The sequence below is a fragment of the Staurois parvus genome, unplaced genomic scaffold, assembly GCF_062004578.1.
Source record: "Staurois parvus isolate SC_StPar_1 unplaced genomic scaffold, SC_StPar_1.0 ptg000402l, whole genome shotgun sequence".
Lineage (NCBI taxonomy): Eukaryota > Metazoa > Chordata > Amphibia > Anura > Ranidae > Staurois > Staurois parvus.
In genome coordinates this window covers 3,923,451-3,946,616 of record NW_028318198.1, presented here as the reverse complement: position 1 = coordinate 3,946,616, position 23,166 = coordinate 3,923,451, and the positions used below count along the sequence as shown (strand labels likewise).

Sequence of the window (23,166 nt, the reverse complement as noted above, 5' to 3'; positions counted from 1 at the left end):
AAAACAAAATATGGGGCAGGCGTGATGGATCATGTATTTTTCTGCCATCTCTCTGTTTCTATGACTTCATTTAAAGCTTAAATCTGGTCTAAACATAAGCAAGAGGCATATGTACTCTTTCTTCTATTCTTCTAGTATTTGGACATGAATAACCTCCAGCACTTTGCCTCTGTGCAGAATTTTCTTGCAAAACAGACCGGTCACTGCTGTTCTCTATTTGTATAGGGTGGCTGGTCTTGTATCCACCCCTTCTGTAGGCAGCATATAGTGGGTGGACCTGCTGGGTTCCACCCACTGCTCCACTTTCTGCCAGTTTTACAAGATAATATCTAGGAATTTGGCACACACAAAGAAGATTTATATCCTTTGGGACTAATGAAGAATATATTTAGATAAAAGTTGTGCCCATAGTTCAGCTTTAAAAATGTGCCAGAATGGAAAATGTACACATTGCCTCATAAAAACTAATAATATGTATGGAAAAGCAAAACTTTTTTTTAGTCTTGAATAGAGTAGGCAAGAGTTAGACTCTGTACTCTTTGCTGTCAGTGTCCCTGCTGGGAAGAATTAAACCTCTATTGTCCTGGTGACCATTGTCACCAAGACTGAAAGTAAGAAAGTATCCTAAACTTTAGAGATGTCATGAGAGCAAGAAATGAGGGGAAATCTTTCAATGAGGGCAAATGTTGTAGTGACAACTCTCTAAGATGGAAGTCCCCTCACTTTTGGGAGTTTTTCCCTCCCTTTTTATTATGTCTCCAAGACAGAAAGTAAAGGGAAATCTCCCCAACAGGACACATGGTCATTGAGTAGGGACCTCCAGTTTTGGTTCTCTGTGGTGGGCAATTAGAAGTGTACGTCAAGCCTCATCCAACATTGGTACTCAGTGTTCTCATTGCTATTTGTGTCTTCATGAATAAATGTCCTATTACTTTATTGCATTCATGGACTCCATTTCCCTGGATGTTACTATACCTAGTTCAACCCCTGTAGTCCTTCCACTCAAATAGAAATTATGCTAATTACTCTTGATGGCCTCTAATTTCACTGCAGATATAGTGTATTGAAGGTCATGCTTGTTTTACATTGCATTTTTACTCTTCGGCTGTTTAATCTTCAAAATCTTTCAGATGTTATAAAAACATATGTTTTCTTAGTAACATCCTCATATGTTTTGTATGTTTATAGTATATCACTATAGGCTTTATTTCTTATATATGTTCACTTATGTGTAACTGTCAAAGATAAACTCTGCTTTTGCGCATTATGCAGATATACACTTCTATACATAACAATGTCCCAAAGGCTGCAGCATCGAATGAATGATGTGCCTTTCCATATTGCCAGTAGCAGCTTCACATGTCATCGGTCTGGCCCAGCAGGATATAAATTATTAACTATGCTCGTACTAGAACTGCTGTGTACAGTTTTCATCATCCGTTTACAGCCGCCAACATCCTGCGGCCAACATGACATACATATCTCTTAGTGGAAGTGCCGCTTGGGGATTGATAGGTAGACACTGCAAAATTGTTTGGGCTGTCTGTGAGCAGTCATACATACCACAATCTCTTGTTCCCACTATTATGTAAACCTCAATTGTTCCCAAACCATCTACCTCCATTTCTAACAATATTTAGTGCATTAAGCTCTTTAATATAGTTCTTGACTGTAACTCTGCACACATTACAGCCTTCATCCAGAAACTTATTACAACTCTTTACTTGCTAAACTATAAAACACCTACTCTGACTTACCTAATTTGAAGGAGACAGATGATTGCATTAACCACTTAAAGTACTGCAGACAGGTGGCCACTGTAGGCAAATCAACGTACCCGTACGTCACTGCCTACTTCTGGATTTTGGGTGTGCGCATGCATGCCCCCTGGCTGGAACCTACTGTGATCATACACAGCGGGAGCCTGTGAGAAAGCTCTGGCCAATGAATCACGACAATCAACATAGAGCTCTGTACAGAAGGAACAATTTCTGTGTTTCTCATCCCTGCAAAGCAGGGATGAGAAACCTAGAGATCTTTTAGTAAAAGCAGCACACTTTACACACATTACACATAGCTAGGCACACATTTAACCCTATGATTGCCTTAGATATTAACCCCTTCCCAGCCAGTGTCATTAGTACAATGACAGTGTATAATATTATCACTGATCACTGTATGTCACTGGTGATGGTGATGGCAGTTAGTCGGTTCCTCCCAGCTTCAGACAGTCTTGCATCGCAAAAAGAAAACAAAAAAACAGTGGTGATTAAAAACCACCAAAAGAAAGCTCTATTTGTGTGAGAAAATGATAGAAATTTTACTAGGGCACAACGTTGCATGACTGTGCAATTACCAATTAAACTAGCACAATGTGGTATAGCAAAAAATGGTCTAGTCATGAAAGGGATAAAATCTTACAGAGCTCAAGTGATTGAAGCTAATTAACCTTGGCAGGTATGTAAAGCAGGCACCCAGAGGCACATACAATCACATATCTTATACAGCACTATGGAACCCCCTAGTCTAATATGCAAATAGAAATGCAAACCTACAATAACATTACTAAACTAATTGTTCTGCTATATAACTGACAGATTTATCGGATAACACAGTCAGTCCCTCCCAGCAATGCACAGAGCACCCTATTGTGTCTACATTTCAGCATTTCTGAGAATAATTATATATATATATTTTTTAGGGGGAGTGAGATGGGATGGGAGGGGAGTCTGCTTTATTGGTAGTTTGCCTACTCTTTCCCCACAATATTGGCTGCTAATTGCAAATCTTATATTCAAAAATTTAAAAAAAAACTAGTCAGTTACTCTGGAGCAGACCAGCCAGTTACTCGGAAGCCATGTGATAAAGAATTCTCCATGGTATTCTGATCAGTTGGAGCCCAATGGCTTTATTAGTGGAAACCCATGAGGCTTAAACTGATTTACAATCTTTAAAAAGTAATCCACTAGGGCCTTCTATATTTCCCAGGTATTCACTTTTTTAAAACCATGTCCAGGATCAAATGTGAACAAGCAAATCATCCAGCCACAGAAATAATGTATATTTAACAGATTTTTAAATCCAGACAGATTTATTATAGTACTAGAGCATTGGATTCTAGAAGATAACTGTGATGCATTGCTGATATCTTTTTTGGAAAGTTCATTAACTGATTTATAGGGAAATGTGTAATATACCTGTTAAGAAAACAGGAACATTGCACATAAACCCACCATGTCCTCACATATCCTCTAGAACCATCATTACCGATAATCTTATGTTTTGATGAGGGATATATTCCTAGGGAGTCTCCCTCTTGAAGAATACACCAGATTGTGATGGGTACAAAGGCTAGTTTTAGCTGAGCAGAGAGCTTGCTTGCTTATTGGCCCCCTTCCTGCATGGATTTCTGCCACAGCATTTGGTATATTTGATTTGAGTGAGTGCATAAAAACATAAAAACAAATTAAAAAATGGCAGCTGTCTCAGTGAAGCCAATTGGCTGGTATTCACAGATAGCTGTTATCTAAAACAAGCCGGATCTGGCTTAGATCTTTGTCCACACAGTTCAGTTTACTTACTCGCATTTAGGAACAGAGCATGGATTAGGTTTAAAGCTTAAGAATAGATCTCACATTTATGTTAGGTTCATTTATTTTATGTAATGGTCATCTTTTGTGGACCATCTAATGAATTATGAATGTAATAAACAGGGGCAGACTGACCATTTGGAAAATCGGGCACTGCCCGAGGGCCAGGGGTCAGTAGGGGGCCCCATGAGATGCCCCTGGTACCTTTTTCATAGGCTTTTTTAAGTTTGGGCAAGGACCCAGGGGCCCCATGAGTTGTCAGTCCGCCCCTGGTAAGAAATTATAACCCCTATGTGATGCCTATACAGAGTCTAATTAAATATATATTTTTGATTCTTGCTGTACAGAAGTGTAGATAACCTACACATATTTGGTATCCTGATTAAGAAAAGAGATACAAAATATATTTCAGGTATTTTATTGCAGCATTGTAATCAACTTGTAGAATAATTTCATGATGACTAAAAAAACAAAAGTAAAACAACCTTCTGCTTAAAGCATGAATTGTGTAAACATGCCTTCAGATGTCTCTAGGACTGCTCCACAAACCGTGGCACTTAAGACATGCTAATATACACATTTCTAACCTTCCTGGTAGCATCAAATAAAAACCTAAATTATCTTTTTACCTATTTCAGGGTCTTCCTGGACCTCCTGGTGAAAAGGGAGAAAATGGTGATGTTGGACCCATGGTAAGTACGCTACTGCAGAGCATTGCATCCTTTTAACTTTCTGGTCATGTGCACTTGATTCTCTGATCTTTACCAACCAGCTTTGTTTACTCATACCATTAAACCTGGTTGGTACTAGTTTAGCAAATACAATTTAGTAGTCAATTTACAGTGAATTTCTCTTGTAAAATAAAATATGTATACAACATATTAAGTTTCTGTTTTCACTTAAACAGGGTCCACCTGGCCCCCCTGGTCCCAGAGGCCCTCAAGGTCCTAATGGTGCAGATGTAAGTACACAGAGTATTGTATGTTTACAAATCCTGTGTTTGTTCTGTACCTGTAAATCTGATTTTGATTCTTCCTGTAGGGTCCACAAGGTCCCCCTGGGTCAATTGGTTCTCCTGGAGCAGTTGGTGAGAAGGTAGGTAATTGTCTGAGTAAATGTTCCTATTCTGATACTTAAAACTCTCTGACTTGATTTGCAATTTGGTACTAAGACAAATTAAGTCTACTAAGCCATAGTCTACTAGTTATATTCATTTTGCTTCAAAAGGTGTTTTAGTGACTTTTTACACTTACTTTTAATCTATCATTTTGCTTGATTGTCTGCCAACTGAATTTAGAAAATGGATTGTTTGGAATTGAATTGAATTGTTTTTAAGATCAGAGAAGTTACACTCACGCAATGAGACTTGTGGCGGTAATAAAAAAAAAATCTTTGCCCCTAAAAGGTAATGGCTTAATGTTCTAGTATGCATCATAAAGCAGCACATCATGAGAGATTTACCTTAAAACAAAGCTGTCCTTTGGTGCACTGTTACCTGTTACCCCTGACAGGGCTTCTATTTTCACCTGGCCTTCCTTCTGGGCTGGTGGGCTCTAGCCGTTTGAGTGGCCGAGCCGCTATGATATCACTCCCATGCATGCGCAACAGAGCCATGGCCATGGCACAAGGCTCTGAAAGCATGGTGCACATTTAAGAGATATTTCTTCTATCTGCAGATAAGCTTTATTTTAAGCTTACCTATAGGCATAAGTGATCAAACGGTGTTTACTACTACTTTAGTAATACATCTATTTATTAAGTAAAGACATTCATATATGTGGTTAACGTTGGGCAAAAGGGGCAGCTGCCCAGGGCCCTGTCTTTGTTGTGGGGCCCAAAGCAGCTGCCCCTTGAGCCCGCACCAGTGGCGGAACTACCAGCAGGGCATTAGGAGGTGTGCTGTTGATGTCGGGTGTAGAGCCATGCTCAGCACAATTCCCAGTCCCACAGGGAACAGAGTGTGGAGGAATGGGTGGACACCACAGCATGCTGCATCTTTCCTCTGCCCTTCTAACCACATCCACCCGCACCATCACTGCCTACACCGGCCGCTCCCGCCAGGGACACGCCCTCCCTTAGGAGACACTGTGCAACATGGCGTGGTGATGTCATGGATAGATGGTCCCTGGTATGTGGAAAAAGCGAGGAAGAGAGTGCTGCACCTCCGGATGGGTCGGGGGGGGATCTACTTTGCTGTATTATGTGTTATTGTGTGTAAGTCCCTAAAGAGCAAGCTCCAGGCAGACAGCTAAATATACATAAGTGATTTGTATTCCTTATGTGTATGCATTGTACACTGGCTGTGGGTGTTGTGTCAAGCCAGTTCTCCTCCCCTCACCCTGAAGACTCCAGGACTGGAGGGGGCAGGGTGCGCTGTCTACTAAAGGGGTCAGTCCACTTTACAAAAAATATCTGCCCCTGTAGATAAAAACAAACTGTGCTCCTGTGAACAATACTGAATGACGTACTCCTCCAGAAGCCTGTCCATAAATCTCCCATAGCTGAGTTCACCAGCCTGCCTTGTTTCTAGGACATTGCTATGGAGCACTAGCCATTGTTACTCGCCTCCGCCATCACAGGATATCCGGTCCCTCAGATTTGAACACTGCGCATGCACTTTCTTTGCTGTTGCCATGATAATGAGCGCAGTATCATTGCAACAAGGTAGATGGTGCACAGAACTTGTGCAGCATTTGATTCCAAGAGCTTTTGGTGGACACCAGTGGCTAGAGCTCCACAGCAACATAACTGTTGGATTAGAACATTACCCTGTTGTCATAGCATTGAGCTGGGCACCATAGAACCTGGAGAGAATGTAGTAATGGTGTATGAATCAGAGAGAGTGCACTCTTATAATGACAGAGGTGAGCACCAGTTTTTGAAGCTCCAGAAGCCATTGATGCTCGCCTCTGCCATCGCAAGAGTGCACTCTCTCAGATTCAAATACTGCACATTCCCTTCCCTGTTGCCATGTTGTTTAGCTCAGTTCTGTGGCAACTGGATGGTGCACTGTGCATGTGTGGCATAAATCCTAGTGTGTTCTTGTGATGTTGGAGGCAAGCATCAATGACTAGAGCACTATAGCAAGGTTCTAGCAACAGGATGAGGAAATGCTGACTATGGGAGTTTTTCAGGCAGGCTTCTAGAGCTCTGGTCATTGATGCCACTGATCCCATCCACCCCAAGCACTGCTTCTGATCCCATCCCCCTACCAACACTGCCACCCATCCCATCTTCTTCCCCCAGCACTGCCACTAATCCCATCCCCTCCACTTCCACTGATCACCCCCCCAGCAACCAATGGGTGAGTGGTAATGATGTGCAGTAACCTCTAGCAACTAATCAGCAAGCAAAAATGACCTCAAGTATCTAATCAGTGAGCCGTGATGTGTGCTGTAACCTTTAGCAAACCGTCAATGAGCAGCGATGATATGCTGTAACGTCTGGCAACCAATCGCTGCCTGATCTGCTGCAGTAAACTGATTGTGAGTCTAGCTGCTATTTATTGTATGTCTCAGAGTAGGTGGAGAGCTAAACTGCATGGAGGGACACAAGAAAAAATTTTGCCCAGGGTCCAATCTTTATTAAAGATGGCCCAAGTGGTTCATATACTAAACAGACAGTTATCCTCTAACATTCATAGCCACTCCTGACTAAACATTGTCTGTGTGCAACATAACATTCCCCTCTTTGCAAATGGGAGAGTGCATGGGGCTGCATATATCAATGTAGTTCCTCCCAGCCCCATTATTTATCTTCGTTTTTAGTGATGCAACTTCCCTCTGATTTCAATCTCTCCCACAAGAAGGAAAAAAGGCTGAGGAGGACTAGGCAAGATGCTGGGCAACAGTTTAAAAATGCAAAATAAGGTAAACTACAAGGCATTTGTTTAAATGTTGGGAAGTGGAACCAACACTATCCATAACATATGTGCTTATTACAGCATAATATAGTTCTGGTTTGTTATTTAACAGTAAAAATTGAAGCATGCTCTGCCAAATTACCAGAATAAAGTCCACTATAATTGGGCTACTCTGTAGTTTTAGCTCCATTATCACTGCACAAATATAAGAAAACATAACACATTAGGCAGACATTAGGCTTATTATAAGTCTACATTAGAAGAGAAATATATTTTTCTTTGCATTCCTTGTACTATGGGAACATTGTGTCTCCAGTGCTTTACTCATCTCTCTAGAGTTCCCATACATTCAAAGGATTCTGCCTGCAGTGTTTGCATACAGACTTATTGTATAATAATAGCTGTCATTTTAAATCAGAAAAATACAGCCTTGTATTCCTAGGGAGATGCACAGTCCTATCATACAGATGCTCTACAGGTTTATCATCTCTAAGTGGAGATATTTGTATGGATTGTTTTTGTGCTGGCTAAAATCGAACTTGTGATGAAATCTTTATTTTTACATTTTCTATGTTGATTTCCTAATCTCAGCAGCATTACAATACTTGTTCACGTCAGCTACTGAGCAGCAAATCAAGTATATTGAAAAATTAAGACAGTGGTAAAGAGTTACGTTACTGGAATGAATGATGAGAAGTATTTTGCATTTCAAAAACACAGTGTTTTATGACTTTGTGGTATTTTTACATAAATTCAGTTTAAACCCTTTACTGGGCAGCTATTAGCCATCTTTTTGCTGCAAGTAAAGTTATTGCTAAACAGCCTATCAAACTTAAATAAACAAAACTGTGATCGGGTTTAAAAATTAGAATTAAAAAAATAGACACCAAAGTAGTCTTATCTAATGGTTTACTGCAAGTAGGAATGACCCTGTTTATTGCAAGCATGCGCAAATGAACCCATACAAATAATACCATTGGATCCTGACCTCAAAGATGAAAATATAGAGGTCTCAGAAATAAACATAATCGGAAAAGTTTTTTCTATGACAGTTTAGCCCCCCAGTGCAGTAAAAAGTAACTAGTACTAGTACTGTTTTATGACTTTGTGGTATTTTTACATACATTCAGTTTAAACCCTTTACTAGGCAGCTATTAGCCATCTTTTTGCTGCAAGTAAAGTTATTGCTAAATAGCCTATCAAACTTAAATAAACAAAACTGTGATCGGGTTTAAAAATTAGAATTAAAAAATAGACACCAAAGTAGTCTTATCTAATGGGTTACTGCAAGTAGGAATGACCCTGTTTATTGCAAGCATGCACAAATGAACCCATACAAATAATACCATTGGATCCTGACCTCAAAGATGAAAACATAGAGGTCTCAGAAATAAACGGAATCAGAAAAGTTTTTTCTATAACAGTTCAGCCCCCCAGTGCAGTAAAAAGTAACTAGTACTCCATGAGATACTACACAAAATTCAAAAAATGGCCAGTCCTAAAAGAAACTGTGTTACGCTTAGAAGTAATGTTTTTTATGGTCTACAACATGCATATTGTCCAATTAGCCCACTATATATATATATATATATATATATATGTGAAACTCAAAAAATTAGAATATCGTGCAAAAGTTCATTTATTTCAGTAATGCAACTTAAAAGGTGAAACTAATATATGAGATAGACTCATTATATGCTAAGCAAGATAGTTCAAGCCGTGATTTGTCCTAATTGTGATGATTATGGCTTACAGCTCATGAAAACCCCAAATCCACAATCTCAGAAAATTAGAATATTGTAAAAAGGTGCAATATTCTAGGCTCAAAGTGTCCCACTCTAATCAGCTAATTAAGCCATAACACCTGCAAAGGGTTCCTGAGCCTTTAAATGGTCTCTCAGTCTGGTTCAGTAGGAATCACAATCATGGGAAAGACTGCTGACCTGACAGTTGTGCAGAAAACCATCATTGACACTCTCTATAAGGAGGGAAAGCCTCAAAAGGTAATTGCAAAACAAGTTGGATGTTCCCAAAGTGCTGTATCAAAGCACATTAATAGAAAGTTATGTGGAAGGGAAAAGTGTGGAAGAAAAAGGTGCACAAGCAGCAGGGATGACCGCAGCCTGGAGAGGATTGTCAGGAAAAGGCCATTCAAAAGTGTTGGGGACTTTCACAAGGAGTGGACTGAGGCTGGAATCAGTGCATCAAGAGCCACCACACACAGTTGGATCCTGGACATGGGCTTCATATGTCGTATTCCTCTTGTCAAGCCGCTCCTGAACAACAAACAATGTCAGAAGCATCTTACTTGGGCTAAAGAAAAACAGACCTGGTCTGCTGCTCAGCGGTCCAAAGTCCTCTTTTCTGATGAGAGCAACTTTTGCATCTCATTTGGAAACCAAGGACCCAGAGTGTGGAGAAAGAATGGAGAGACACACACTGCAAGATGCTTGAAGTCCAGTGTGAAGTTTCCACAGTCTGTGTTGATTTGGGGAGCCATGTCATCTGCTGGTGTTGGTCCACTGTGCTTCATTAAGTCCAGGACTTGGCACCTGCCCACACTTCCAAAAGCACCAAAACCTGGTTCAATGACTGTGGGATTACTGTGCTTGATTGGCCAGCAAACTCACCTGACCTGAACCCCATAAAGAATCTATGGGGCATTGCCAAGAGAAAGATGAAAGACATGAGACCGAACAATGCAGAAGAGCTGAAGGCCGCTATTGAAGCATCCTGGTCTTCCATAACACCTCAGCAGTGCCACAGGCTGATAGCTTCCATGCCACGCCGCATTGAGGCAGTAATTGTTGCAAAAGGAGCCCAAACCAAGTACTGAGTACATATGCATGCTTATACTTTTCAGAGGTCCGATATTGTTCTATGTACAATCCTTATTTTATTGATTGCATGTAATATTCTAATTTTCTGAGATTGTGGATTTGGGCTTTTCATGAGCTGTAAGCCATAATCATCACAATTATGTCAAATCACGGCTTCAACTATCTTGCTTTGCATGTAATGAGTCTATCTCATATATTAGTTTCACCTTTTAAGTTGCATTACTGAAATAAATGAACTTTTGCATGATATTCTAATTTTTTGAGCTTCACCTGTATATATATATATATATATATATATATAAAAGTTTATGTTTCCCCACAGTTCTATTCTATTCGTTGATCATTTTAAGCAAAGGGTTGTTTTTAATAAGTCCAGAACTTTGTGGATCTCCGATGGACTACAGCCAGTGATGATCAACTTACATGACCAACATCACCAAAGGGCTGCACATATTATTCAGAGCAGTTAATGCTACAGATAGCTGTCAAAACCTCGAGACATAGGAGATAGTGTGAATACTGGGGACACATTATACTGTAGATGTTGTTGTTGACTGGGGACATGTCTCAGGAAACAGTCATAGACTTGAGACATTTACATAAATTTGCTACAAGTGAATGCTTCCATATTTGTGCTCCCTACTGCTCCCTTAAAATTACTTTTGTCACATTTGATATTTCTTTTGTTAACATCTATTTTACAAAATCTGAGAAAAAACACAAAAAAGAGAAAAGGCATGGACAGCACAAAAAAGATAGTGTTAAATAAACTAAATCATTTAGCAGCTGAAATTCAGTCTGTTGAATATTTTTTCTTTAATGGCCCACTTAAGCACCTTGGTAAGGTAAACATGAATTACTGTTTGCAGGGTCCCTAAGGGACAATAAGTGTCAAAGGGCAACATGCAGCCTTTTGGGCTGCATATTTGGCCCCAGGGGCTACAGCCATTTGTTATAGTTAGAAAAATATAAAGGTTGTAGAAAAATTACTGCTATTACTATTCATAGTATTGACATCACTGTAATGTAAGTGAATGCACAAACAAATGAAAATATAAAGAGTGATTCAACATTGAATGCACTACATAATTAAGTTACTTCGAAAGTGTTTGTCAATGCTTTTTGTGAATTCAAAAGATGTGCAGATCAATGTCAGAGGTTATGTAGGTCACATATTTTCCCCAAAATCTCATTCTGGTGAAAAAATAGCTTCCTTAGACTTCTTTTATTGTTTCAGGGAAAAGAAGAATTATTTAACCAGGGAAAGGGTCAAGCACATTTTCTAATAACAGCTATCATTTTTTCTTTGCCTTCATTGTTTAAACTTGCAGAAAAGTAGCTACTGATGTTATGCTGTTATCTGTTAGAGCAGAGACTGGCGGTTTTGTGGTTCTTTAGCTGTTGTAAGATTATGAGTGTAAATACATGTGAAGCAGCACTCATTAAACAGGATCCAATGCTTGGCTGCATTCCAATGCTCTCTTAGATAATTGAAGGTTACAGTGTCAGTATGGACTAACACTGAAGCACTCATACAGGTCCTTAGTCTCAACACCCCTATTGACAATACTGTACAGGTCTTGAACTACAACAACTGACCCCTGTGCACCAGCCGCAAAGACTGAGAGGGCCTTAGAAGAACAAATTAACCCTACAGCTTTTGTCCACATCAAATGCTGTTGGTTGGGACTAGCTTTGTGTAGCCTCTTGGTGCCAGCATTATCTATTTTAACAATATTTTATCTCAACATTTTTACTAATTGTAAAAATGCGTCTGCATACTAATGTCATTGGGTCAAATATCTCTTACGTGAGCGCAGCATGGGAGTATTCCTGTAACATTGTGTTTGGGGGTGGAAGTACAATATTAAGCATTCTCCAATGTGTACTAAAATTTAGTATGACAAAAGCTAGGCTTCTACCTGTACATATTGTTGGGTTTCCCCTGAATTCAGTGAGGCAATACATCATTTTAACAGCTTAAAGCAGCATATGAATAGGGGTAGCTGGATCAAATCTGGATGTTCAAATATGGCCTATACAGGTAAATAATATACACTCACTGGCCACGTTAATAGATACTGTTCAACTGCTTGATAACACAAATTGCTAATCAGCCAATCACCTGGCAGCAACTCAATGCATTTCGGCATGTAGACGTGGTGAAGACAACTTGCTGAAGTTCAAACCAAGCATCAGAATGGGGGAGAAAGAACATTTAAGTGACTGCTTGTTGGTGCCAGGCAGGCTTGTCTGAGTATTTGAATAAATGCTGATCTACTGGGATTTTCATGCGCAACCATCTCTAGGGTTTACAGAGAATGGTCTAAAAAAGAAAAAATATCCAGTGAGCGGCAGTTGTATGGCCAAAAATGCCTTGTTGATGTCAGAGATCAGAGGAGAATGGCCTGACTGATTGCTGTGACATTCAGATGGTAGGGTCACAATCTGGCATAAACAACATGAAAGCATGGATCCATCCTGCCTTGTATCAATGGTTCAGGCTGGTGGTGGTGGTGTAACAGTGTGGGGGATATTTTCTTGGCACTAGCAAAGGGTACCTAATAAAGTGGCCGTGAGTGTACATACAGGATAACCTATTACCCTTTATATTCTCCCTAGAAACCAAAATAATTATTTAAATTCCACATCTAAAATGTTAGGCCTGTTATTCAGAATACATATCTAATACTGGATAAGCATAAGACCAATAAAAAAATCAATCATTTTAAAGTGTTACTAAACCCACAATAGTAAAATCAGTCCGTATAGGCAGTAAAGCATGCTTAATATACTCACTGTGGAACAGAAGAGATTAATCCTCTGCATTGTGTAAAAAGGTTGTTTGATCCTATCTTCTCTGATCCTCCCCTTCTTCCAGTGCCCCCTTGTATCTCCTGATAAGACATATCGTGTGGAGTCACTCTGCACATGCTCAGTTTGGTGTATTGCTAGGGAGGTTTTTTTCTTAGGAGAGTGCATGTGATCAGCACAGGGTCAATCAGCACTATCCAGACAGAGGTCAGGGGTCCTGCATCCTCCCAGAGCAGAATGAAAACTCCTCCTACAAGCTTAACCATGTGCTCTGCTGGACACTGATAGAAGTCACACGCCTGCTCTAACTGCTGATGAGAAAAGGTATTTAGCAGTTTATATTTACTAAAATAATAGAGTGAATGCAAGGTCCTGGGATTAGTAACACATTTAAGTAAAAGTCTTTTTTAATTTTTCAGACCTAGTTTTCAAGTTGAAAACTGACTTTATAATTGTGTTAATGCATTTAGAGTAGTTACTGTATGTAGAGATTATGTTAAGGCATTTAGAGTAGTTATGCCAATTACAACTGGAATCTAATTATTGGTTCTTTGTGTTGGAGAAATAATACTGTTTTGCCTAATTTGAGTAATACTATCTTCTGGCATCAGTACTTATCTTGATTAACCTTGCATTCTGAAAACCTGGTGTTATATTTTCCAGTGTTAATTATTCCCAGAAAATTTTTCACGTGAATAAAGAGTTCTTGGAAGGTTTGCACAGGTTCCAAAAAATGCTTGACTTTATTCATTTTCTGTATACTTGCCTGATATATTCAAGGTCTTTTTGGCACCTGTGAAGAAATTGTATTATTTCCATATTTATATAGACTATACATCACTGTTTCCATTCCAATGAATACTGCATGTTTAAGATGTTTCAGTTCTATACACCGGGCTGTGAAAAGCTCACATCACTTATAAGAAATATTTTGTTGTTTATGTAAAGTGAAACTCTAATTTTTTTTACCAGTCCGGTTTTATCATACGGCTATAGATAATATTAGTCAAATAAGAATTTGTCTATTCACAAAGCACTAACAAACAGCAAATTGATCCCCATTCATTCAACCTTCACTGCAGCAATAATTCATCTTTCCACTTGCTCGGCAGAAAATAATAGTTCTTCTCTGAATTTAAATAGAGATTTTAGTCATATAACACTGACTGTGTCCAGGGTGATGTACTTGCCTGCATTGCTTCACACTTTATGGCATTTTTATTTGCTCTCCTAGTTACAAAAATGCATGAGGTCAAAAGTTACTCTTTTAAAGTAGAAGCCTTGTCAGAGCAGTCAAAGATATTAGCGCCCAGAAAGTCTTGCCCTTGGAAACTTACAGTGCAGGACTTTGTAAATTGTTATATGAAATATTAAAGCCTAGACTTCCTAGTTGAAATCTAAAATCCTCTTCACAGACTCCCCCCCCCCCACCCTATTCCCTTGCAGCTCTAACCTCCAGTGCTCTGGATTTAATATTAGCACTGGATCTGTCACAGGCATTCGTTGATAGTGCAGACAATGCGCACCCCTTCCCCCCTCCCATTCATAGAAGCTGTACTATAGCTTCCATGATTGAAAAGGGCTTTATGAATGGAAGATGGGTGGATGAATGAAAGTTCTGCCTCCTTCATTCATAAAGTGGTTTACAGTCATGGAAGTTAAAGTGGTTGTAAAGTATGAAGGTTTTTTACCATCCTGAATTCTATGTATGAAGGTTAAAAAACCTTGTGTACTACTTCCCCCACAGCCCCCTCTAATACTCACCTGAGTCCCCCTCTCAATCCAGCAATGTGCACGGGAGCCCCGGCTGTTCTGGGTCTCTCTCTCCTCATTGGCTGAGACATATCAGCGGGAGCCATTGGCTCCCACTGCTGTCAATCACAGCCAGTGAGCCATTGAAGAGAAAGCAAGGAGTGGGGCCAAGCTGTGTCCTGAGTAGGGCTTAATGTGTCTTATGGACACAAAGAATGGTGCTCGGGAGCAAGTATGCACCAGTGGCCCTCATAGCAAGGGGGCACTGGTCAAGGGGAAGGAGCCAAAGTACCAGAGGGGGGCTCGAGAATAAGAGGATCGGAGCTGCTTTGTGTAAAACCATTGCACAGAACAGGTAAGTATGACACGTTTGTTTTTATTGTTTTTTTTTAAACAAACCTTTAATATCACTTTAAAGCACAGCTTCTATAAATGGAGAATGGGTCGAAAAGAGCAGACATAGCATTCTTGAGTAATGCCTGTAAAAGGTCCAGTACTGATATTACCTCCCACAGAAGTATGGCTGTGGGGGTAAGAGGGGATGCCAGAGAACTTTGGATTTCAACAATGAGATCTGGCATCAGCACAAGGAACACTTCGTATTAAGTGTAAGTACTGTCCCTTGTACTGATAAAAAAAAAATATACCTAACTTAAGCTTTAAAAAAAAGCGGTTAGCACAGCCAATAAGAGCTGTTTCTCAATCACAAACGTTGATTACTGAACAGCATTAATAAGTAATACAACACAAAAGTGAACGGAAGTAAATGGGGCCTTGTACTTCAACTGAAACTGCAGGTAGAGAGTTTTTAACATATCTGCTGTGTAAAATGACTTACCACTGTTATTTCCAGGTCTGGATTGCTGCTCTGAAAAGTAAAATTCATACTTTCAATCAGGCCAGATATCACGTGTGTCCATGTACAGTTGTGTTCAAAATAATAGCAGTCAGACATCACTAACCTGATCAATCACTGTTTTTGGTAGAAATGATATTTCTACATGGCAAATAATTTACTAGCAGGTGTAGTAGAGTAATAGAAATCAAACAGACCCAACAGTCATGACATGCATGCTGCTGATTCTGTGTAATTGAATCACTAATTGAAAGGGGCATGTTCAAAATAATAGCAGTGTGGAGTTCTATTAGTGAGGTCATTCATTCTTTGAAAAAAAGGTGGCAATTATTGCCCTTATTTAAGGAAGGAAGGCAGCAAATGTTGTACATGCTGGTTACAGTGCATTTCTCTCTGAAATTCTGAGGAAAATGGGTCGTTCCCGACATTGTTCAGAAGAACAGCATACCTTGATTAAAAAGTTGATTGGAGAGGGGAAAACATATAAAGAAGTGCAGAAAATGATAGGCTGGTCAGCTAAAATGATCACAAATGCTTTAAAATGGCAACCAAAACCTGAAAGACATGGAAGAAAGCGAAAAACTACCATTCAAATGGATAGAAGAATAGCCAAAATGGCAAGGACTCAGCCAACAATCAGCTCCAGGAAGATCAAAGAAGGTCTAAAGTTACCTGTGAGTACTGTTACAATTAGAAGACACCTATGTGAAGCCAAGCTATCTGCAAGAAGCCCCCGCAAAGTCCCACTGTTGAAAAAAAGACGTGCTGAAGACGTTACAATTTGCCAAAGAGCACATTGACTGGCCTAAAGAGAAATGGCGCAACATTTTGTGGACTGATGAAAGTAAGATTGTTCTTTTTGGGTCTAGTGGCCAGAGACAGTTTGTCAGACGACCCCCAAACACTGAATTCAAGCCACAGTGCACTGTGAAGACAGTGAAGCATGGTAGCACAAGCATCATGATATGGGGATGTTTCTCATACTACGGTGTTGGGCCTATTTATCGCATACCAGGGATCATGGATCAGTTTGAATACATCAGAATACTTGAAGAGGTCATGCTGCCTTATGCTGAAGAGGAAATGCCCTTGAAATGGGTGTTCCAACAAGACAACAACCCCAAACACACCAGTAAACGTGCAACATCTTGGTTCCAGACCAACAAGATTGACGTTATGGAGTGGCCAGCCCAATCCCCGGATCTTAATCCAATAGAAAACTTGTGGGGTGACATCAAAAAATGCAGTTTCTGAGGCAAAACCAAGAAATAGGGAGGAACTGTGGAATGTAGTCCAATCATCCTGGGCTGGAATACCTGTTCACAGGTGCCAGAAGTTGGTTGACTCCATGCAACACAGATGTACAGCAATTCTCAGAAACAGTGCTTATACAACTAAATATTAATTAAGTGATTTAAAGGAAAGCAAAATCTTCAAACATTTTTCAGTTTATATAGTGAATGTTTGAGTTTGTAAAGAAGAATACAAACACTGCTATTTTTTTGAACAGACTAAAATTCACTTTTCTTCAATTTTTTTTTTAGAGGAACAACACAAATTTTATATATTTTTCTTCATGTTTTGATTTGGAATAGAATGTGTAGTGTTCCCAATGCATTTGTGTGTATGGAAATAAAAGCTATTAGAAGGATTTTGAGCTTTATTCACTTTTTTCAACACACTGCTATTATTTTGAACACAACTGTACTTCTGGACTGCTTCTTCTTCGAGAACTCGGGCTTGCTCTGGTGCTTGTTATCCACCCCTCCTCTTCCTTTGTCAATTCACAGAGCGTTGATGATTCTAGATGTTCTGAGATAAGACACTAGAGTGAGCTGCAGCTTTCATAGCAACAGTAGGTGTACAATAGATATTATCACGTATCTTGTTAAAAATGGAATGTTGTGGAGTCCTGTCTTACACATCCTGCCCAACACTCCTGAAGGTGGAGACAGAGAATATAAAGGCATGGAGTAGCGTTAGCGCCGGTGGATCAGGCTGGCAATCTCTGATCTTTAGGTGGGTAGAGCTGGTAGACACAGTCCTCAGGACAGGATACAGGAGAAATTTAGAACCAGAGCAGAAGACAGAAACAGGGCCAAGAGACAGGAAGCAGTTAGCAACAGTTGGGCAGCGAGGGACAAAATTGGCAGATAGATAAGTTCAGGAGGCAGACTAAGGTTAGTAACAGCCAGGCAAAGCAGTACAGAATCAGCAGGAACAGACAAATCCAGTAAACAGGTTGGGGTCAAAGTAATCAGATGAACAGGGTTGAGGCAAAAGCAAAAGCAAAGTCCAATGGCAATCCAGGTCATACACAGGTAAGCAGGTACAGTGAACTGGGTCTCAGAAACACATGAACAAGCTGAAGACCATTCAGCAACTGCTCATAGTGACAGACCAGATTAAATAGGCCAGTGGGCAGCTAGTGCACACGCGTATGAACACAAGCATAGGTCCGCACTGGTTTTCTGATGCTGGGAATCCAGGTTACCTTATGGATATATTAAAAAATGCTCTGCCTGGAGTTCTGCTTTAATTCCTATCTATTATTGTACTGATCTGTACTGAACCACGATGCATCTTTGAGGCATTTTTCCATTCATTTTAATGGGGAGGCTTGTTTTTGGAGTGTTTTTTAAAAATGCAGCATGCTGAACTTTTGAAAATTTACCACACCAGCAGACATTGGTGTGAAGAGTTCCATAGGATACATTTTTCATACATTTTTGTTCTGTTTTTTTAACACCAAAAGCGCATCAAAAACTGATCATTGTGAAAGGAAAGTGATCTGTTTCTACACAGCTGCATGGGGAGGTCTCATCAAATGCTCATGTGAATGCATTTTCGTTTTAATGTTTTGTGATTACAAATGTATCTGTACCCCCCGAAAAAAAATGTATAATATGTTAGGGCATTGCACATGCTAAGAGGTATAATGTGTGGAACCAAGATATTGCCAAATGAGAATGATAAAAAAAAAAAGCCAGAGACTCAAGTAGTTTAGAAATGGTGAGATTATGTCCAAAAGGAGTAGATGGTGAAAGGATATCACTGTACACATTTTGGAAGGAAGCCAGTACACTGGCTATGGGAAGCAGGTTGTCAAACTTGAATAGATGATATTAGCCTTTTCAGATGAAACACTTGAAAATGGATTAGATCTGGAGGAATAATAAGCTTGATCTACCTTTCCATAATAGAGAGGTAACTAGAACAAGTGAAGTTTGGTCTATGAAACGTGGATAGTGAAATAATGTTACTGCACATAATTTGGAAGAGTGCTGAAACACTGCTTGCATATTAAACTCTGAAAACGTCAAGAGAGGAATATATTTCTTGTTGAATGGGCATTATTAGTATATTGTTTAAAAGATAAAATTGAACAGGATTTATGTTGCACATTGTGTTTATGATTAGTTAATTAATTTATTTTTAATTTCTGAACATTGAAACAAATGAAGTTATATATGTATCCTGCTAACAATTTGATTTATAGTGCAGCTTGTGGTAATAATTTATTGTTTTGTTGCTATCATTTTAGGGTGAGCCTGGAGAGGCTGGAAACCCAGGACCCCCTGGAGAAGCTGGTGTTTCAGTAAGTCCTAAACATTACTTACTTCTCTGTGAAAAGTATAATTTGCATTTTTTTAACATTTATCCAAAATATTATGGTACTATTTAGTAGTCTTATGTTGCTGCAAACTTATCAGTTTTTGTTTGTTTGGTTCCTACAATATAAGACATATTGGTATGTACCCATGTAATATAGAAACAGTGGGTTTGATTTATTGAAGAGTAGAGACTGCTCATTTAGCAATGTGAATATTCACTGAGCTTAGTAAATAATGTTACACTGGGGGTTATTTACTAAATCTGCATGGTGCAAAATCAGGTGCAGCTCTGCATAGGAAACAATCAGCTTCCAGCTTTTCTTGTCAAAGCTGTAATTGAAAAAAACAAAGTTACAAGCTGATTGGCTACTATACACAGCCACACCAGATTCTGAATGCACCCGTTTTAGTAAATCTCCCTCACTGTGTTTAATTGTTTAATGCAATCAACAAACCGTGTGCTAGCAAAAATCCTTTTTTTAATAATTATTCAATACAAACACAGGTTCACTTTATTTACTGGCATTTACCTTAAAAAATAAACATTCATTCTGCTTAGTGATACTCTTTTAGGCTGGATTTACCCCGCTTCTGTTGCATGTGTTGACGCACGCTTAATGCATCTAAGTTGACTCATGTTAACATGTGTGTTTTAACACATTTTTGCAGCATGCCGTGACACACTGTAATTGTTTCAGTGTGTTGTGCTACTTTTAAATTCAAGTGATTATTTGTAAACCTTGGGCTCCTCAACACACTAAGTGAAATCTCCAGCTACCTAAAATAACAGCTGCTAGAAAATAAATGTATATAATACTAACTATATAACATCCCAAAGTGACCTGTATCAAATTATACGTGAAAATAACCCACTAAAGTGACTTGTACCAATTTAATAAGTTAAAATAAAAAAGTCATAAAAATGTCTTTAAAAAACTACTGTCAGTCCATTCCACAGTTCTTCCACACATCTTCAAAAATATTCACCCTTGTGAACAAAAGTAATTTATGTATAGAGGTACATCACTGAACACTACTGACTCCTTAATAATAAGTAATTCTAGTAGCTCTTTCCCCACAGGGTTTTCTCAAGCAGAGGTTCTCATAAATTCATTGATGACATGAATCACACTTAAACCCCTTCTTCCATAAGTTTGTATTGGATGTATCTCCTCAAATGGCTCAGACACAGTATTAAAGAAAGAAATTGTGCTACTAGACTCACTTTTTTCACAACAATGTCCATGTTGTCCCTGAACATAAGAGCTGTCAACTCAGGAAGCTTTTGCAGGAGTTTAGCACCCGAATCTCTAACTGCATTAATCACACCATCAACCAAATCCTCATATGTCCTGTTAATGACAGAAATGTTCCTTATTAATTAAATCTCTGCTCAATTTTGCATGTCCAAAAAAACTCTTGAATTTCAACCTAAGTAGCTGAGTATTCCTGAGTGAGGGAAGCACACCATTTTTTTTGTGTAGATCAATATCAGATCACCGCTAGCATCATGATCAAAACATTTAGCTTTACACTATTCTTCTAATCACATATTGAGCTCTGCAAAGGAAATATTTTCCTTTTTTTGTGAAAATAGACAAGTAAGACCCATGAAATGGTACAGCCTATTTTGCAAAGATTCTGAAAGTCCTGCTGTGCGGAATACAGTAGGCATGTATGTTTCATTTTGTTTCAAGTTGACTTTCAGCCGAAAATGTGATTTCAGAGATTCAGATGTATACAAATCTCCAAATGGACATAGTAACAAATGCCAATTGATTTGAAAAAAGCAATCTTTAGAAAAAACAGCAAACATTTTTTTTAATCCACCCGGACCAATGAATATACAAAACAAATGCTGAATATAAGGAAATGAATTCCAAAAATGAATCAGTTTAACATAAAAAATATAACAAAATAAAATTCTTCAATGAACGAATGCATACGAAATGAAACCAAACAAAAATGTATGGCATGCACAGAAAAGTCATTGGTGCTAAGATGCTCAACAACATTACACTCTTGACTAGCTTTCATGAATATTGGTAAAATTCTTCTGATGGTAGCACCAGGGAAGTACTTAACTCCTTTCAACTCTTCCTCACCAGTTTCTACAAAACATCTCATACAGTTGAATCCCCAACAATAACATGAATTTTCCTTTTAGGAACCCAGATTTTGGATTGTTATTGCATTAGGCCTGCATGAGCAATCGCAGCCCAAAAAACCTAACAAACTTGTTCTGAATGGGCCCCACGTTAATCAGCTTTGGTAACCCTGTAATCTAAAATATTAAATTGCACTTTGTTTCTGTTACTTTATGGCTAGTGCTCCCTTCACTTGGGAGTATTGCTAAACATATCACCTAGTGGGATCAATAACTCTCCTTTTCCATTAAGAGCTTTGTAAACATTGTGCACCTTATTTTTAGATGAAGGACTATTGTACACAGCATTCTGCTTTAGTTTTTGTCATTTGCGATAATTAACAGGACTACAAAATTTGCTATAAAACCCAATTATTTTTACCTACTGCTCTACTTCCGAAGAATTCATTATAGTGGTGGAATCATATCAGTAATTAAAACCTCACCTTGTTATAACACCAGAAGTAAAATTCATTCTTCTTAATGTAACTAGCTAATTTACTGATATCTTGTGATCTTGTCTGCCTTTACTTAAGCATATTGGCTATTTAACTTTCCTGTCTGACATCTTAAGAACTGTTTTGCAAGCATAGAGCAGAGTGAAAGAGAAATTTGCCTGGGGATTTGAGGACTGACATAGACTCATGAAATAAAGACTGTACAAGTCTTTTAAACTTTAGATTTTTCACAATAATAACAATAGAGATAATAAGGTTTTAGTTGCTTTGTGAAAATTGTTAAAAGGCTTAATCTGTTTTTGGCTTCAGAGGTCTTAATCTAACACCATATCATCTATAATCTGTATATATGATTCTTTTGTAGGGTCCTAAAGGTGAAAGAGGAGAGAAAGGAGAAGCAGGACCACCCGGAGCAGCTGGACCAGCTGGCCCTAAAGGCCCACCAGGAGATGATGGACCTAAAGGAAATCCTGTAAGAAAAGCATTTAAAGGATTTTTTTTAAAAGAACTAAACATTTAAACATGGTATTTTTCAATGATAGCTCTGTATAATACATCTAAGAAGGAATAAATCATCATTATGTGTGTTGAGCTTCAGTTGTTGAATTCAGTGAACAACAGGTTTCTTTTAGCAAAGTTGAAAACTGAAATAGCTAACTGTTTAAATTAGAGGACTAGAGCTCCATCTGCTGAATGGACAGGTAACTGTATACCATGTATATGCAACATTTAATTGTAACTTAAAAAAGTACTCGAAAAAAGGATTTCTTAGCCTTGACCATAATACATAAAGGAAAATATGTATAAAAGCACTATATTTTCCTTGCTTTATTTTAATATATACAATATTAGATGTATCATGCCTAAATTCTTCATTTAATTCCTCATAATAGGGTCCTGTTGGATTCCCTGGAGATCCTGGTCCTCCTGGAGAGCCTGGCCCAAGTGTAAGTGATTGGACTGTATATAAAAATTTATTTTACTGATTTCTAATGCTTAGATTATAAACATATTTTACAATTGATGATGGGTGTAATAGAGTGAAACTCATGCCAAAATATTTTACTACATAGCAGTCTATAACTGCCATATAATTATATTAGTACAAACCAGTATTTTGCTGATTCTTTATAGTTTTGACTCACATTAGAACATCTGTATATCCTACATACATAAATGAATACCAAGCAAACACAAGAGACTTGTAATTCAAGTACACTAGCTGTCTTTTATC

General features: G+C 38.6%; 1 protein-coding gene across 7 annotated transcripts in view; it reads left to right on the top strand.

Annotated features, from left to right (window-relative positions):
- Positions 1–23,166, top strand: part of COL11A1 (collagen type XI alpha 1 chain) — a 282,954-nt gene that overhangs the window by 236,913 nt on the left and 22,875 nt on the right. For all 7 annotated transcript variants that reach the window (XM_089686598.1, XM_089686599.1, XM_089686597.1 and 4 more), the window contains 6 exons: positions 4,229–4,282; positions 4,498–4,551; positions 4,632–4,685; positions 19,259–19,312; positions 22,297–22,404; positions 22,826–22,879. In XM_089686598.1, the coding sequence (XP_089542724.1) occupies positions 4,229–4,282; positions 4,498–4,551; positions 4,632–4,685; positions 19,259–19,312; positions 22,297–22,404; positions 22,826–22,879 (378 nt within the window). The remainder of the gene's footprint in view (positions 1–4,228; positions 4,283–4,497; positions 4,552–4,631; positions 4,686–19,258; positions 19,313–22,296; positions 22,405–22,825; positions 22,880–23,166) is intronic.